At 55.8% G+C, this 17,590-nt stretch overlaps 1 protein-coding gene across 1 annotated transcript in view; it reads right to left on the bottom strand.

Annotated features, from left to right (window-relative positions):
* The window catches only part of SLCO2B1 (solute carrier organic anion transporter family member 2B1), a 48,701-nt gene extending 41,353 nt beyond the window's left edge, over nucleotides 1-7,348 (bottom strand). Inside the window, exon 1 of the mRNA XM_062196720.1 lies at nucleotides 6,873-7,348. Coding sequence (XP_062052704.1) covers nucleotides 6,873-6,888 — 16 coding nt within the window. The 5' untranslated portion in view covers nucleotides 6,889-7,348. The remainder of the gene's footprint in view (nucleotides 1-6,872) is intronic.
* Nucleotides 7,349-17,590: the final 10,242 nt, after the last annotated feature.

Genomic DNA, 17,590 nt, shown 5'->3' with positions numbered 1-17,590 from the left:
GGGATGGGAGGTGATTCTCTGGGGGCCCAGGGCTGGTAAATCCTGAAGCCTGAGCTGGGATTCATGTCTGTCTGACTCCTGGGCCCCCAGTGGCAACCACAAGGTGGTGCCTGCAATGACAGTCCTAGAACAAATATAAAAATAATCCCATGGCTGTTTTTCTGGTCCGGCTTCCCTTTTGGGAACTGTCAAGGTGACAGCCTATCCTTCAGCTCTCCATTCTCTGGATAGTCAGTTTCTGGGACGGTCAACACCCTCTCCTAATGGCTGTCAGCTGCGGCTGGGAAGGAGACCATGGCAAGAAGGACATGTGGCCTGTGGTTAGGGGACCTGCACATGCTGGGGTCCAGGACCCACAGCCAGGCCTGGATTTGAACCTTTTGGAGAGGCTGAGCCACAGCCCAGGAAAGCTCTCAGTCCTGACGCCTGCTCCAGGCTGGCCTCCAGAGAAGGGCCTGGATCTGGGAGCCACAAGTTGTAACACCTTCTGTCTAGAATGTTCCAGCCTGTCACTTGGTAGAGAGCAAGACCCAGGACCACTTGGCCCTAGTGTGCCCTTGGGCTACCAAGCAGATCCCTGTGTGTTTGTGAAAGCAGCCGTGAGACACCTGTCCTATTTCCACCTGCACAGAAGTCACCCAGAGAACGTCTTTCATCAACTGCACGGTGACTCACAAGTGCCAGCTTTGTCAGCCTTTGCCCCAAACTCACCAGGACACTAGGCCCACGGCCCCTGGGTGGCAGTGAACTCTGGTGGGCACCCCAAGGTGGCTGGTGTCCTCTGGGCTTGTTTTGCCTGGGAGCACATGTGGCCCTGAGGCCTGTTTTTCTTGGGCTTGCACAATGCTGGCTCTTGGACAGCCTTCAATCAGTTGCCACGACCCACACAAAACTTCAGATTTTTTTTTTCTTTTCTTGAAAGACCAGAGGATCTGGCAACACTGAGCCCCTATTCCCACACGGCCATGCTCAGTTGGACCTGCACGTGGCAGTTTGTCCTGTGGGAACCTTGTTGGGAGTGACCACCTGCCTGCTTCTGGGGATCTCGTCACCTGCCTGTGGTCTTCCCCAGTTGTGAACCCCAGAAACGGTGGGCATGGGGAATCCACAGGACAGGGTTGAGCTAACCACTTTCAGGGGTGAGCAAATGGGGCCAGGGTACCAGTATTTGCTCAGGGTCACCATGGCAGGTTCAGAGCTGAAGCTCTGAAGGAAGATTCATATGTATGCCTCCCTGAGCCAGGCCACCAAGGATCAGAGACAGGCAGCCCAGTGTCCACCCTCAGGGAGCCCCTGGTGCATGCTTGTGGGAATAGGGCAGACTTTGAACTTTGAACCCTGACAGGTACTCAGAGTGTAACACTGGGTGTGTCAAGGCTACTGAAATACAGCAGAGAGATCTTTGCTGAGAAGGGAAAGCTCTGGAAAGCTTCCAAAAGGAAGAAGCCTCAGAGAAATGGGCAGAAGTAACAATAGTGGCAAGGCTGGAGCACCAAGAGGTAAGCCGGGAGGTGGGGCGGGAGGTGTCGGGAGTTGGGGGGACCAGGCTGTGACCTGCCTTGATTGCCAGCCTAAAGGGCTGGGCTCTGCCCTGTGGCTGGGGATGTGTTGGATTCCCCCTCCTGGGAAGGCCACCATGGCTGTGCGGGAGGGTAGAGAAGCCAGGCTAGAGGCAGGGTCGGGAGAGAGGGGGCGAGTGAGGTCCAGGGGCACATAGGGTAATAGGGCCAGAGTGGTGCAGTGGTAATGGATTGAGGAGCGGGTGCTCCCACAGTGGGAAGGGGTGATAGGGCCTGGAGTTGGGGAGCAGCATTGGAGCCAGGGGCACAATCATTGACTGCCAGGCCCACAGAGTGGTGGTGAGTTCAACACTAGTCATGGTGAGTTTGGGTGGCAGAGAAGCACCCAGGGGTGATGCCCAGGAGACCATGGGCTCCAGGAGAGGGGATGTGGGTTGGGGGAAGATCTTGGGGGGTCTGGGAACTGCGGATGAACAGGAGGCAATGGAAGTCACAAGTGGCCACACTTGCACAGAGGGAGTGAGATGCCTATACCCTGTGCCTGAACTCAGGAGGAACCACCCAGGGACGGTGCCACTGGGAAAGTCACCAGGCTCCCTCACTAACATGCCTGCTGCCTGAGCCAGGAAGGGAACAGTGGCCAGCAGCAGATGTTGGGCCAGCATCCCTTGTGAGGGCAGATGCCTCTGGTCAGATATGGCGGGGACCGGGGAGGCCAGCCTCCTGCCAGTGACCCCCTGCCTCAAGCACTGCCTGCCTCCTGCACTGTCCTGGCTCCCCTGGCCACTGGTTCCCCTGCCTGGCTCCTGCAGCACTGGGTGGCCTGGGTTTCTCTCACAGTAAAATCTGGCATCGTTTACCCCTGTTTCTGCCTGAGCAGGCAGTCATCCGCCCCAGGCAGAGGTTGTACCTACTGTCCTCCTGTCTGATGGGGCAAGTCAGATCCCCTTTGACACCTTTGGGGTCAGAAGACTTTGGAGTCGAATATTTGATCTGCCACACTGAAGTGAAGCTGAGTGGCCTCAGGCAGCTTGTTTAGCTTCTCCCCGCCTCAGTTTCCTTCTCTGTAAGTGAGAGAAGAGTGCTTCTCTCAGAGCATTGCTGGTGGGATTGAAGGAGAATCCCCTGGCCTGGCACACCAGAGTCCTCAATGCTGGTGAGCTCCCGGCTCCTCCGGCCCCCTCTGCAGCACAGGACAGACAGGTACAGCACAGGACAAGCAGGTGCGACACAGGACAAGCAGGTGCAGCCCAGGACAGACAGGTGTGACACAGGACAGACAGGTGTGACACAGGATAGGCAGGTGTGACACAGGACAAGCAGGTGCAACACAGGACAAGCAGGTGCAGCCCAGGACAGACAGGTGTGACACAGGACAGACAGGTGTGACACAGGACAGGCAGGTGCGACACAGGACAGGCAGGTGTGACACAGGACAGGCAGGTGCAGCACAAGACAATCAGGTGCAGCCCAGGACAGACAGGTACAGCACAAGACAGACAAGTGTGACACAAGACAGACAAGTGTGACAGACAGAGAGGCACAGCACAGGACAAACAGGTGCAGCCCAGGACAGACAGGTGTGACTCAGGACAGACAGGTGCAACACAGGACAGACAGGTGCAGCACAGGACAGACAGGTACAGCACAGAACAAGCAGGTGTGACACAGGACAGACAGGTACAGCATGGGTCAGACAGGTGTGACACGGGACAGGCACGTGCAGCATGGGACAGATAGGTACAGCCTAGGACAGACAGGTGTGACACAGGACAGGCACCTGCAGAACGGAACAGACAAATGTCTCAGTGCACAGCTGGCCTGGCTCCTGGAGCTACTCCTCCCTCAGGGACACACCACCCTGACCCCTGCTCTCTGGTCTCAATAGGTTGTCACCACTCCTCACAACCTCATGTCCCCTGCCACCTCTGAGCCTTTGCCAGGCTGTGCCTCAGCTGGGGTGTCCTTCCACACAAACCACTTCTCAGTTTTCAAGGCCTGCCCAGGTCACAAACACAATTGCTGAGTTGAGCTAAACCGAATGAGAGAGAAGGCAGGCTGGAGCAGGACAGGAAGGCAGGAGGTTTCGGCTTTGGGCTTGGCTGTCATTCTGGGGAAATTCCTCCTAGCAGGCCCCTTGGGTGGTCGACGGGCAGCTGTTGTGGCCTCCCAGCTGTAGCTCCTTGAGGGAGAGCGGGCCACATAGGGGAGGGGCCAGGCATCGTCTGGTGGTTTCCGAACCGGGTCAGGGACCCTGTGCTGGGACTTTCTGTTCCCAGTTCTGGCCCCTGCTACTCCCTTTAGACCCCTGATGACCCTAAAAATAGAGACCAGAAAGAGCATGGGGGATGGTGCTCCCAGAACCCCTGGGAACCCAGGCCGGTCTCCTTGGACCCCAAGCAAGCAGTTCAGAGACAGGGCCACGCTGCTTTCCCTCTACATGGTCACTCTTTGTGGCTCAGCTGCCTCCAAATGGGGCTCACAGCACCCCAGACCCCTCCCTCTCATGAGTCCCCAGCCCTGGAGAAAGACCAGCTTCCAAACACAGGTTTGAGCTGCACAGGCCCCACAGATCCTGGGGAGCAGCTTGGGTGGCTCCCTGTGGCTCCTGCCCCTCAGTCTTTGTTTGCCAGCACAGGCCTGCAATAGACTAGTCAAAGACCAGCGAGGGCCCTGCCTCCTGTGGGAGCTTCAGTTTGAGCCTGGTTCTGCATGACTGGCTGTGTGGCCGGGGGTTGGTCACTGGGCTGCTCCTGGCCTTAGCTTCCTCCCCTGTGAAACGGATGCGAGAGCGCTTTGTACTCATGAAAGTGGGGTTGTTATTGCAAGTTCCCGAGAGACAAATTCTGGGGTTGGCACTGTGGTGTAGTAGGCTAAGCCTCCACATGTGGCACCGGCATCCCATATGGGCACCAGTTCATGTCCTGGCTGCTCCTCTTCCAATCCAGCTCTCTGCTAATGGTCTGGGAAAGCAGCAGAAGATGGCCCAAGTGCTTGGGCCCCTGCACCTGCATGGGAGACCCAGAAGCACTTGGCTTCTGGCTTCAGATTGGTCCAGCTCCAGCTGTTGTGGCCATCTGGGGAGTGAACCAGCCAATGGAAGACCTTTCCCTCTCTGTCTCTCAAATAAAATCTTAAAAAAAAAAAAAGACACAGATTTTCTGCACCACTGAAGCATGGCCAATGCCTCTCTCAGTTACCTTCTATTGCTCCCAACTGCCTTCAAGACAATGTCCAAATACCTACTCTGGCATACGAGCTCCTGGTGATGGAGCCCAGTGGCACTGCCCAGGGTCCCCCCTACGCCACTTGGTCTGGGCAGCTCAGTGTCCCCACGAACATGCAGGTCAGGTCACTTCCCTGAGCATTTGCAAATGTTGTCTCCTTCCCTAGAATATTCATGTGCAGGGTCTGTGGAAGTGAGGAGAGAGCCCAAGGGTGAGGGCACAGAGAGGAGAGAGCTTTGGTGCCATGCAGACCTGGGCCTGATCCCCACTCTGGGGCCTGCTTGCCAGGCCCCATTAGGCCAATCACTGCCTTCCTATCCCTGTTTCCTACATAGCTGTCCTAAAGCTAGGGGAGCAGAGCTTGGATTTGAACCCAGGGCTGCTGGTTCTTTCCATAACTGGCTCACACAAAGGGGATGGGGAGATAGCAGCAGCACCACTGGGGACAAGGAAGGATGACCCACAAAGAGAGGTCAAACAGCACCTGGGAGCTGAGAGGAAGAGGTGACCTCCTGCTGGAGAAGTTAGTCAGGAAGGCTTCCTGGAGGAGCTGGCATTTGGAAGAGTGAGAAAAGATAGAGAGGAAATCAGCTTCTTTGAATTCCATTGTGGGAGTGGCAGGACACAATGCCTGAGGTCCCCAGCGAGTTGGCCTGGGGCTCTGTGGGAGCCAGATCTGACCTTCATCCCTTTGGTATCTGCACATGGCTTGAGCAGCTGGCTCTCTACCTGCAGCCTGGCTCTGTATCCTGCCCCACCTGCATTCCCACATCCCTCCGTGCCCCGTGACCCTGACCACAGTGCATGTTAGGGCTCAGGAAGCAGGGTATAGAAGTGGCTTCTGGTGGTCAAGGGGCGAGATGCTGGGGCCAGCTTCCTGCCGCAAAACATGTGCTTTTGTGTTTGTATGCATGTGTATGTATGTGCATGTACGTGTGTTTGTGTGCCTATGTGTGTGCGTGTATGTTTGTGTATATACGCATGCTTGTGTGCCTATGTGTGTGCGTGTATGTGCACATGCACATGCCTGTGTGTGTGTGTGTGTGTGTGTGTGGTGGTGGAGTGGGCAGTGGGGAGCTAGAGTATTTGGTCCAGAGCTGGCCCTGCAGAGGTCAGGAAACTGGCACAGGGAGGAGGGTGCAAAGCATGATGGCCGCACAGCTCCAACGCTCCCCCCACCCCAGCCAAGTTGTCAGTGGCACACTCAGAACCCCATGTGACCCTCCCAGTCTGATTTCCCTTGCATCTCCCTAGGGAGGTCCCTGAGAGGAAGCATCCGCTGGCCCTTCCTGCCGGTCACAGTCCCCACTCCATGGAGTCCCTGCCTGCCCCATGGACCATGCAGCCCTCACTGCTGGGCTCCCAGGAGCAAATGCCGCCCTGCCTGAGGGGGTGTGAGGGTCACCTGGTATGAAGTGGGAGCAGGTGACACGCAGGTGACACCCCTCCCAAGGCCTCCTCCTGCTTCTGCCTGCCCAACAAATGTTCAGTGCTGTGGTTCCAGAAACACCATCCTGGACACCACTGCTTCCTTGTCACTCTCTGAGCTTGGCTCCTGGAGGGTTCAGGACGTCTGCCGTCCAGCCTCCTCCCTGCCAACACAGGTCGGTCCCTGTGGGTCTTGGCACCCGCTTCCCTGTGGGGCACACCTCTGGGGTTCTCTGTCCGCCCTCCCTGCATCCACACCACTTCCTGCCCGGGCCGGCCACCACTCATCTGCCCTTCCCGCCGCCGGCTCAGAGTCTGTGCTTGCTCGCTGAGCAGCACACTCCTCTCTCCCTCCGCTCTCTTTGTTTCCCTCCTCGTCCCCCAGGAGGGGGCGAGCAGGACGTGATGAGGGGCTTCCCAGCCTGCCTTCCTCTTGTCTCAGTCTCGGTCCCCTCAAGGAGGGGCGGCCGGCTTCCCTGGCTCCAGCTTGGTAAACGGCGCCCCTTCCTGCCCCGGCTGTCCTTCCCTCTCTCAGCACACCTCCACACCTCCGCTGCCTCCTGGCCACGTGCCTGACTGTGCAGAGCTGGGACTGCTGCTGCCGCCCCCATTTTGGGCTCTACTGCCCCTCCCTTCTCACACAAGCAGGCTCCCTGGGTTCTATCTGATGCCCCTTCCCAACCTTGTTCCGACTCACCTATCCTAGGTCCCATGATGGCTGGAGTGAAGCAAGTTCCAGCCCTCGATTGGATCTCAGGACCTGGAGCTTAGCAGGGAGGAAGTGAGCCTTGCCAAGGGTTCTGGAGACTGCAGCGGATGCACCCACGGCGGGAACCGCAGGCACCCGGCAATGCTTCCCAGGCCACACGGGCCAGTAGTCACTGCTTCCAGGCGTGGGTTAGGGAGTCCTGCTCAGACTCAACCCACTCTCCAGGCGGTTGTCTTCCTGGGAAACTTGCTCCTGCCTCTGTGTGCTTGGCTCCTGTGCTCTCCAGCTGGGGCAGCCTGAGGCCAGAGTTGTAGAGGAGGCGGGTTTGTTTAGGTCCTGCCCCATGCTGGGAAGGGCTGTGGTCCCACCCCCCTGCGGCTTAGACTCCGCCTGTTTCTTCCTAGCCTCATCCTAGGCATTTCCCTTGGATATTTCCTTCTACTCTGTTAGCACTGGGGGAGGAGGGAGGACTCGGGATGTCAGTGGGCCTCCCTGATCCTCCGTCTGAGCCGCTTCTTCCCCCAAGCCCTCATCTCCTCGCATTGCGCCACCCCATCTGCCCTCTGAACTGTGAGGAAGGGAGGACTCTGTCCCCCGGAATGCTGATGGGGCCCGCCCATCAGTCATAGCCATGGGGGCGGGAGCAGAAGGGCAGCAGTGAGATGACCAGACCCTTCTGACCTGGGGCCTGAGGATAGAGGCCCTGGAGCCAGGCAGACGGGTGTCATCCCAGCCGACTCATGCTTCTCATCTGAGCAGCCTTGGGAGAGCCCCTACAACTCACTGAGCGTCAGTCCCTTCATCTGTGAACCAAGGACAACAATCCTTGCTGGCAGGGCCCCTGCGGAAGTTCCATGATGAAGAAAGACACCGTGCCTGGAGGCCTGGAACTCTGGGAAGGGAGTGGCAGGGGTGAACTTGGGACCTTACAGCCAGGGAAAACAAATCCCTTTCACTTTCCCAGCTCACACAGCGTGTTCACACCAGAGGCTCAGGGACCCGGGGTTGGGCGTCTGTTCCTCCACTTTACAGATGAGGAGCGAGTCTCAGGAATTAGCTGGAGTCATCCAGCTAGCCAGTGGTTGGGCCATGGCTTGGACCACCTCTGTGTGGTCTGCGCACATGGGTTTGTACTCTGCTTTGTTGCTTGCCAGTGTCTGGTGTGGGCTGCTCTCTATTATGTGTTTTACAAGCTTTTCTCTTTGTCCAGGCTGTTCTCTCTGAGGAAGATCTCTGGGTTTCTCCAAATCCAAGATACGAAAGTGAGCCTGATGCCATTCCAGGAATAGGACCTTTGCATGGAGTGGGCATGTGAGGTTTGGGGTCTCTGAGGTGCCCAGATAAACACCCATCAATCACAATTGGCTCCTAGTGGTTGTGTAAGGGTGCGAGTCACAAGGAGGGCGTATCTGAAATAATCACACTCTACTGGCACCCAGCAGCCACTCAGCAGACAGCTGTTGTGTGGATGAATGAGTCTTTGAGAAACTGGAGGTGTAAAGGCACGCATGACCACTGCCGTGGGAGAGACCAAGAGTTGACATGGATGGGTCAAGATGCCAGCCCCTGATCCTGCTTGAGAAAAACAAACTGGGTCTGTCTATACTTCCTGCAGACTGAAGTCAGTGCTGTGAATCTTCATAGAGTTGGCAGACATGGAGACTTCCAGCCTCCAACTGTGGGTATGTTGCCGAGAGCATGAAAGTCCCTTTAGACTCACCGGAGGCTCCCTTGTCCCATCTTGGCCTCAGAGGTTGAAGAAGTTGTGTGCAAAGTCTAGGTATATTCTGGGACCAGCACGGCCGGCTAAGTTCATCTCGCCATTGCTGGACGCAACACTGCTCTGTGTCCTACACATGCTGTACTCTCGGGTCCGAGTGGCTTTCATTAGTTACTGCAGCCTCCCCAGAATGCCACAGCCTGGGCCAAGGATATGCCCGATCTCAGAGCTGTAGACCTGGAGCAAGTGTAAGCCACCTAGGACCCTCTGGGACTGAAGTTAAGAGGCCTGCAGACTGGCTCCAGGCTAGTCCTGCAGCCAAGTCCCTCTGCGGACAGCCTAGGCTCAGGTCCGCACACATGGGCTTGCACCCAGCTCTGTCGCTTGCCAGCATGTAGTGCTGGCTGCTCCCTGTTGCTGAGTTTTGCAGAGCCCCATGACATGTGTGGCTCCAGCACCAGCTGCAGATTCCCGCAGTTTGCAAAACTTGATGCCTTATTTAGCGTCTCATGCCGCTGGCAGGGCTTCACATGATCTGCAGAGCTCTGCAGCTCCCAGGGCCCCATGCCGTTCGCACGCAGGTCTCAGGCTAAGCTGCTGCTGGTCAGAATCCCGGGCAGTGTGCAAAACCCAAGCCCTTCCCCTCTTCCAGTCAGCCCAATTACAGAACTACATTTCTTTCTTTTTTTTATAGGCAGAGTGGACAGTGAGAGAGAGACAGAGAGAAAGGTCTTCCTTTGCCGTTGGTTCACCCTCCAATGGCCGCCGCGGCCAGTGCGCTACGGCCGGTGCACCGCGCTGATCCGAAGCCAGGAGCCAGGTGCTTCTCCTGGTCTCCCATGGGGTGCAGGGCCCAAGGACTTGGGCCATCCTCCACTGCACTCCAGGGCCACAGCAGAGAGCTGGCCTGGAAGAGGGGCAACTGGGACAGAATCCGGTGCCCCAACCGGGACTAGAACCCGGTGTGCCGGCGCCGCAAGACGGAGGATTAGCCTGTTGAGCCACGGCGCCGGCCCTAGAACTACATTTCTGTAAGCAGATGAAATACAAGAGTTTTCATTTTGTCCTTTGCAACTATCTAACAAGGATGGTCTCTGCTGCAGGCTCCAGTTCCTCCTTGGCTCCAGCTGAGACCTCCAGAATGGCCTTTTCCAGTCATCTTTCTACTATCCTGATCATTGCCACACCAGTAATCTCTAAGTTCCAACTTTCCCTACCGTTCTCTTCTGAGCCCTCCCTATATCTCCCTTAATGTTCCATTCACGCAAGTTGTGCTTTTTATTCTTGTTCTTTAAAAATATTTATTTTTATTTATTTGAAATGCAGTTAAAGAGAGAGAGAGAGAGTGAGAGAGAGAGAAATATCTTCCATCTACTGGTTCACTCCCCAAATGGCCACAACCACCAGGGCTGGGCCAGGCTGAAGCCTGGAGCCAAGAGTTTCATCTGGACCTCCCACATGGGTGCAGAGACACAAGCACTTGGGCCATCATCCACTGCTTTCCCCAGATCATTAGCAGGGAGCTGGATGGGAAGTGGAGCAGCCGGGACTAGAACAGGCACTTGTATGCCATTATTGCAGGTGGTAGCTTAACCTGCTATATCACAACACCAGCCCCAAGACCTCAATTCTCATCCAAGTCCTGCCCCAGGCCTGCTGCAGGGCTCGAGGCAAATCCTTTGTCCTGTCTGGGTCTCAGTTTTCCCATCTGTTAGATGGAGATGGGACATCATAGCACTCACCTTCAGGCCTGAGGATCCCTGTGTGAATGCCCAGAAGATGGGGGGTAGGGGTGAGAGGGGGAAGAGCAACAAGAGGCTTCTTCCCGAAAAAGGCTGCAAACTGCCCTGTCAGCACCTTTGTTCTCACTTCCCTGTGGCCTGGCCACCAGGCAGCGGATATCTATAAATGAGCCCTGGCCAGGAGGACAGTGAGGGCCTCAGTCAGAGCCTGGGCCTGCCTTGCCCCTGAGCACTGCCCTGGGGCCAGATCCCCTGCCTACAGATGCTCCCATACTTGGCACTCTGGCTCTGCCCAGGTAAGGCAATGTCATACTTATATGCCTCCCTGGTGAGGACACTGCCACTCAAATAGGCCATGTGACTTCTCGTGGCTACAGGCTGAGCAAATGGAGGGCTGGGCTCTTATGAGATAGGACAGCAGGGGGGATGCATGGTCCTCATCAGGTCAGCATGAAGTCTTCAGACTGGGGACTGAGGCGTAGAGAGTGAGGTGACTGCAGCTCTCATTTCCCTGGCAGGTGAATGAGGAACAGGCCCCATCCTGCCAGGCGTCCAGGGCTTGCCTCATTTCCTAGCCTGGGCTCAGGTGGGTATCAGGCTTCATGGCCCTTCTGGCCTGGGCTGTCCCTAGCCACTGGGCTCTTCCTGCCCACCCAGCCTTGTGCCAGCCATGCTGTGCTCTCTGTGGCCCTTAGGACCCTGCTGGAGAGCCCCACCCCCATCCTTCAGCATCTCCCTGGGAAATCCACCTCCTGCCCCTCCAACCCCCACCCCTACAATCAGCCTGCCCCTGGGTGTGACTCCCTCCTCCTCCCATCTGTCTCCGCTTTCAGCTAAGTCCTGACCCAGTCAGAAGCTTTCTGGAGCTTTGGTACCTCATCTGCAAAGCAGGGATGGCAAGTTGCCTCTATCAGAGTGTGCTTGGCCCTTCCCCCCGTGACAGCTTTTCTCTCCCAGGAGACTAAACTCCCTTGAGGCCTGGATGGGTGACCTGGGGTGGGCCACTTGCCCTCTCTGGTCCCCAGTGTCCTTCTCTGTGAAATGCCTACCCAGAACTGTCATAAGACTTGGATGAGCTGGTGGATGCACCAGTGCTTACCGAATTCTGTGAGCTGCACACACACAGGCCATTATCAATATGGAAACAATGGCGTCTGGTGATCCTGCAAGCAGAGGCTGAGCAAGGAGCAGACCATGGCAGCTGTGTGTCAGGTCAGTCTGCCCCCATGGACATCCCCAGGGAACAAGGGCCCCTGGGTGGGAGGGAGGTTCAGCAGGCTGGATGGTCACTGTTAACAGCCGTCTGGGAGCTGGGGTTGTAGCTCAGCAGGTGAAGCCACAATGCCTACGACACCAGCATTCCATATGGGCACCAGTTCTAGTCTTAGCTGCTCCACTTCTGATCCAGCTCCCTGCTAATATGCCTGAAAAAGATGTGGAAGACAGCCCAAGTCCTGGGCCCCAGCACCCACATGGGAGACCTGGATGCAATTCCAGGCTCCTGGCTTTGGACTGGCCCAGCCCTGGTTGTTAGAGCCATTTGGGGAGTGAACCAGCAGATAGAAAATCTCTCTCCCTCTGTCTCTCCCTCTCTCTCTGTAACTCTTTCAAATAAATATATAAACACACAAACAAGATGTTTGTTGTGATCTGTGCCACTCACAGGGCTCTAGACTGGACACTGGCTGCCCTGTGGCCCCCAGCCCTAGCTCTGCCACCAACAGGCTGGCAGGGGACAGGTCCACTTGTCTGCCCAGTCCTCAGTTTCCTTCTGTAAAATGGTCAGTGGTGGAGGAGGTAGGGGGGAGGGTCCCATTCTGCCCTGTCCCTGTCTCTGGAAGACCACATGAGCCAAGGATGAACCTTGTGATTCAAGTGTGGGATTATAGTCATTAATAATTTGTCCCCTTGGAGAGAGAACACGGTGGGGGTAGGGGCGGTACAGACCAGGCTGGGAGGGGAGATGGGGGTAGGGCAGGCATGGGAGTGAGGTGGGGACTGGGGCCGGATAGAGTCAGCATCCGCTCCTGGAGGGGGATAGTTTAGAGCAAGGGCCCCAGTTCCCTGAAGACTCTGCAACACTGCCCCCTGGGGGCCAGAGAGGAGGTCTGTGCCTCTGGCTTTTTCTCCCGGATGCCAGTCAGGGAAGATGGATCTTCCCAAGGACCAGGGTTGCAGAGGCTGAAGTTGACAGGCTGGAAGGAGCCCAGTGACAGCAGCCCGTGCCTGTCCCTGCTTCGCCTGTCCACTCACCAGTCTCCCACATCTGCCCCTGCTTCCCACCCTGCTGTCTCTGCCCCTGTCTGGGCCACTGGTATCACTTGTCTGCTGTGCCCCAGCCTCCCTGCCCCTGCAGTCTCCCAGCCACTCCATCTTCCTTCGAGCCAGCGAGAACCCTACAAGCCCTGGATCTGACCACACCCTCTCTGCTCCAAGAGCTGCTCCAGGGGTGGCATTTGGTGTAGGAGTTTAGATGTCCTCATCCTATATTGGAGTGCCTGGGTTCAAGTCTCGGCTTCTTTTTCCAATACAGCTTCCTGGCGCACCTTGGGAGGTAACAGGTGATAGTTTAAGCATCTGGGCCTCTGCATCCACGTGGAAGACCAGGATAGAGTTCCTGGCTCCTGGCTTTGGCCTGGCCCAGCCTTGGCTATTGCAGGTACTTGGGGAATAAATCAAGGAATGGAAGATTTCTGTCTCTGCCTTTCAAATAAATAAATTAGAAAATAAATAAACTGGGGCCAGCGCTGCGGTGCAGTAGGTTAATTGTCTGCCTGTAGTACCATCATCCCATATGGGTGCCAGTTCTAGTCCTGGCTGCTCCTTTTCTGATCCAGCTCTCTGCTATGGCCTAAGAAAGTAGTGGAAGATGGCCTGAGCGCTTGGGCCCCTGCACCTACGTTGGAGATCTGGAGGAAGCTCCTGGCTCCTGGCTTAGGATCAGCTCAGCTCCAGCCATTGTGTTCATTTGGGGAGTGAACCAGTGGATGGAAGACCTCTCTCACTCTCTGTTTTTCCCTCTTACTATCTGTAACTCTACCTCTCAAATAAATAAGTAAATAAAAATTTTTTAAAAAAGAAAGAAAATAAATAAATCAAGTCCCACCCCAGCTCCTCAGTGCCTCCAGGACAGTCTTCCTCAGGCTGCAGGTGAGCAGTGCTTGTCTGTCCAGCTGCATCTTCTGTGGGGTCACCAACCTCACAAGTGGGGAAGAACTGGAGTAGGACTGAGTGGGTATGACCTCTGGCTTCTCTGATTGCTAGCTATGTTACTTCTCAGAGCATGGTCTTTGTTTCCTTGGGGTAAAAGATAGGTTGCATACAATGTACCGCCAGCTCCTGAACTTTTCCATTTTCCCAAACTGTGACTTGTACCCAAATGGTCTTGAACTCTTTACACCTCCTTTCTCACCCGAAGGCTACTAAGTAACCTTGTGTAGCCTGGCAGGTGGGTAATAGGCATGTAAGCGATATTTCTATTATTCTCTTCTCTTGGGGGAATGCACGGCCTGCTCCTGCCATGCCCGGGATTCATCTCTGGCTCCCGTGGACTCTGTGACAGCTGCTGGGAAGCTGGCCGAACGTGCATCTGGGAAGATGAGTCACTTCCTCCCCTGATGGAGTTAGAAGCCTGAGAGGGGAACGGATGGAAGCAGGGCCAGTGCAGGTGGCTACACCCCCCCTCCCAACACTTCCCCCAGGGGTCTGGTGAAAACCACAGAGCCAGGAGGATCCAGGGGGCCCAGGGCCATGTTTGAACCTTCTGACCTGCCTCTGTTGTGTCTCTCTCAGGAGGGGCCTGAACAGGCTATCTGGTTTTCTGCAGTGCTGTGTATTCAGAGCGTTGTCAGTGTGCATCATGCTGCTTCTCTCCTTCTCAGGTTGCACCCCAAACTTGCACATCCTCCTTTCCACGCACACTTTTCCTAGATGAACTCACCCCCAGGACTTGAAAATTCCCTGCCACCTGAGTCAGTGGTGCTGTTCTTATGTAAACGTCTGCCCTTCTGGCCTCTAGGAGAGCACAGATGTCTCCCTGGGGGAAGGGAGCAAACAGGCCTGAGGTCTCTAGAAAGGGGAGGAGGTCTCCAGCAAACAGGCCTGCTAGATTTGTCTGAAATCAGAGCTAGGCCAGGCAGGGGGCCCTGTGAGCTGCGGAATCTCCTGCTGAGGGTCCTTTGGTTGGGGATCCTGGTTCCTTAAGCTGAAGAGAACCTTCCAGGTTCCAGGCAGTGTATCACAGAAAACCATTCCAGGGTTTGCAGCATCTTAAGCCTAAACGCTAACAACCACCAGCTGTGTGGCATTTGGCAGTTCATTATTCTTATAAAAAGCATTTTAAAATTTATTTTTGTTTAATATTTGAAAGGCAGTAAGAGAGAAACAAAGAAGACCCATCACCTGCTGGTTCATCCCCCAAATGTCTACAACAGCCAAGGCTGGGCCTGGTCCAAAGACAGGAACTCAGAACTCAATCTGGGTCTCCCATGTGGGTGGCAGAAACCCAAGCACTTGTGCTATCAATCACTTCTTTCCCAGGAGCTGGATCAGAAGTGGAACAAGCAGCGTCATGGCTGCTGTGCCACATGCCTATCCCTGCTTCATTTTTCAAAGCCTTATTTCTATGACTATGAAAGAGATGCAGGCCGGCGCCGCGGCTCACTAGGCTAATCCTCTGCCTTGGGGCGCCGGCACACCGGGTTCTAGTCCTGGTTGGGACACCGGATTCTGTCCCAGTTGCCCCTCTTCCAGGCCAGCTCTCTGCTGTGGCCCGGGAGTGCAGTGGAGGATGGCTCAAGTGCTTGGGCCCTGCACCCCATGGGAGATCAGGAGAAGCACTGGTTCCTGCCTTTGGATCAGCGCTGCAGTGCGCCGGTCACGGTGGCCATTGGAGGGTGAACCAACGGCAAAGGAAGACCTTTCTCTCTGTCTCTCTCCCTCACTGTCCACTCTGCCTGTCAAAAAAAAAAAAAAAAAAAAAAGAGATGCAACGCTTATGACTAAGACACATTACATGTCAAGCACTGCTCTAAGTCATTTACTTTCATTCACTCAGCTAATGTGCCCAACAGTCTCCTATAATCCCCATTTTCCAGGTGAGGAGAATGAGGTCCTTGCCCAAAGGCAAACAACTGGTAAGAGGCAGACCAGGAGCTGAACCCAGAGTGTCTGGCCCCAGAGTTCAAGTCCTTCCCCATTGCATTTAACTGTCCCCGGGGGGCTAGTTTGAGGACCCAGTCACTGTGCACTAGTCCCTACCCCATGGCATGGAATACTGAGCTGTGTGCTGCACTGGAACCTTTGGTTGGGTTCCAGGCCTGTTCTACTGATACCACTGGGGTGACTGTGGGCTTGTCACTTTCCCTGTCATACCTCAGGTTTCCCTCCCACTACAGGAAAGACAGCTGGTGACTCCTTGCTCTGTGCTCCTGCCCAGACCTCTCCTGAGCTTATGTCCATCAGTGTCTGGGGGTCCCCCAGGCACCTCAGGCTCAGCCAGGAGCTCATCACTCACTTGGAAGCCTGTCCCTCCCAGGTGCCGGTTCTGAGTCCCCAGTCTTCTCAGGATCAGCCCTACCCTGACCACTGTCCCTTCCCAGCCGGTCCTTCACATTCCCCCTGCATCCAGGGCCACAGCCTCCTGACTCTTCCGTGGCTCCAGCTTCTGCTGTTCTAAGTCACCCTCCACATTCTTTCCCAACCTGAACTTCACTCCGCCAGCCTCGGAGTGACACCGATAGCAGCCTCATGCTTGGTACTTATCCCCACATATCTGTTTCCTCCCTTTCCAGTCCCATGGCTCTCTGCAGGCCCCCACATGTACACTATGTGCCTGGTGTCTCTGCTCAGATACTCTCCTGCCTTTGTCATTCGACAAATGCCCATCCATCAAGGACCAGCCCCAACCCACCCAAGTGTTTCCTGATCCCTCCAAAAAGAACACAGACAGTCAGGATCCTCTCCAAGGTCTCTGAATGTCCTTGGTCAAGGAGCAGGGAGCAGCCCTGCCATTCCACGGAGCTTCCCGCCAGCCAATTCCTCTGCCTCTAGCCTTCCCTCCCAACCCATCTCTGTGGCCCTCCAATGAATACCCAACTCCGAATTTGCTTCCTCCTCTGAGATCCTGGACTAAGAATGGGGCAACCCAAAAGGAGAGAGCGACAACAGAAGACTGAGCCTTTCCAGGGGGCAAACTTCAGAGGTGGTGCCATCCAGCGGTGCGGTAGCCTTTGAGTTTAAAGACCTCCACAATCAGTGTCTTACTACACCATTGCTGTGCCAATATGACTGTAAACAAGCTGAGAGAAGCAAAGTCACTTGTCCAAGGATGCACAGCAGCAAGTGGCAGAGCTGGGATTTGAACCCAGGTGCGTTCAACCCGCAAAGCAGAGCCTCTTCCCTTGAGCCACACTGCCTCTGGATGGTGACGGTGAAGAGGACAGGCAACCCCACGTTCAGGGCCCATCGTGGGCTCCCCTGTGCAGAGCTCCAGGAGCCTCTCTCTGGCCCTAGCCAGGAAGACAGCACTGGCTCTCCTGGGGTGTGTTTCCAGCTTCCCTTTCCTCCTTGGCACTTTGCTTTCCCAACCTCGCATCTCTCAGAGCCTCGTGCCCGGCGAGGGTGAGGAGAAGCAGGGGTGAGATGGAGCGAGACAGAGCGGCAGCAGCCCCAGTGTTTCCAGGGCAGTGCGGGTGTGTGAGCCTGGGCAATTTTGCCTTCTGAGCTTAACAATGTTCCCGAGCAACGTGGAGACATTTCTGGATCTCTCCCACTTTGCAAAAAGGCAGAAGACTGTGAGTCCCAGGAGAGGGGAAAGCAGGGGGGCTTGTATACTTTGGGGGGAAGTGTTCATGACCTTGGCTTGCATCCTGCCCCTCTTTCAGCCATGCACAGAGCCTGCACTCAAGAAGTACCTGATGAACACACACCTACGCTACCAAAGAAGAAACAGGGGCTCCGAAGTCAGTCTCACCTGATGAACACATGCCCACTCCACCAAAGAGGGAACAGGGTGAGTGAGCGAGTCCCAAGCTTAAGCCCAGATCAATCTGGCACCAAGGTCTGCGTGCTTACCCACTCCTCTGCCTCCCCGCCCATTCGGTGGGCACCACACATTCTGGATCTCAATGTCTTCCCAAAGTCTCCCCCTACTCTGGTCTTAAATGAGGCTGGGTGCCCCTTCCTGCCCCTCACCCACCTGCAGCACCAATTCTGCACCCTTCACCTCACTCTTCCCACCCCCT

The sequence above is a fragment of the Lepus europaeus genome, chromosome 7, assembly GCF_033115175.1.
Source record: "Lepus europaeus isolate LE1 chromosome 7, mLepTim1.pri, whole genome shotgun sequence".
Lineage (NCBI taxonomy): Eukaryota > Metazoa > Chordata > Mammalia > Lagomorpha > Leporidae > Lepus > Lepus europaeus.
The sequence above is the reverse complement of the archived record's forward strand: the minus strand, read 5'-3'. Positions and strand labels throughout refer to the sequence as shown.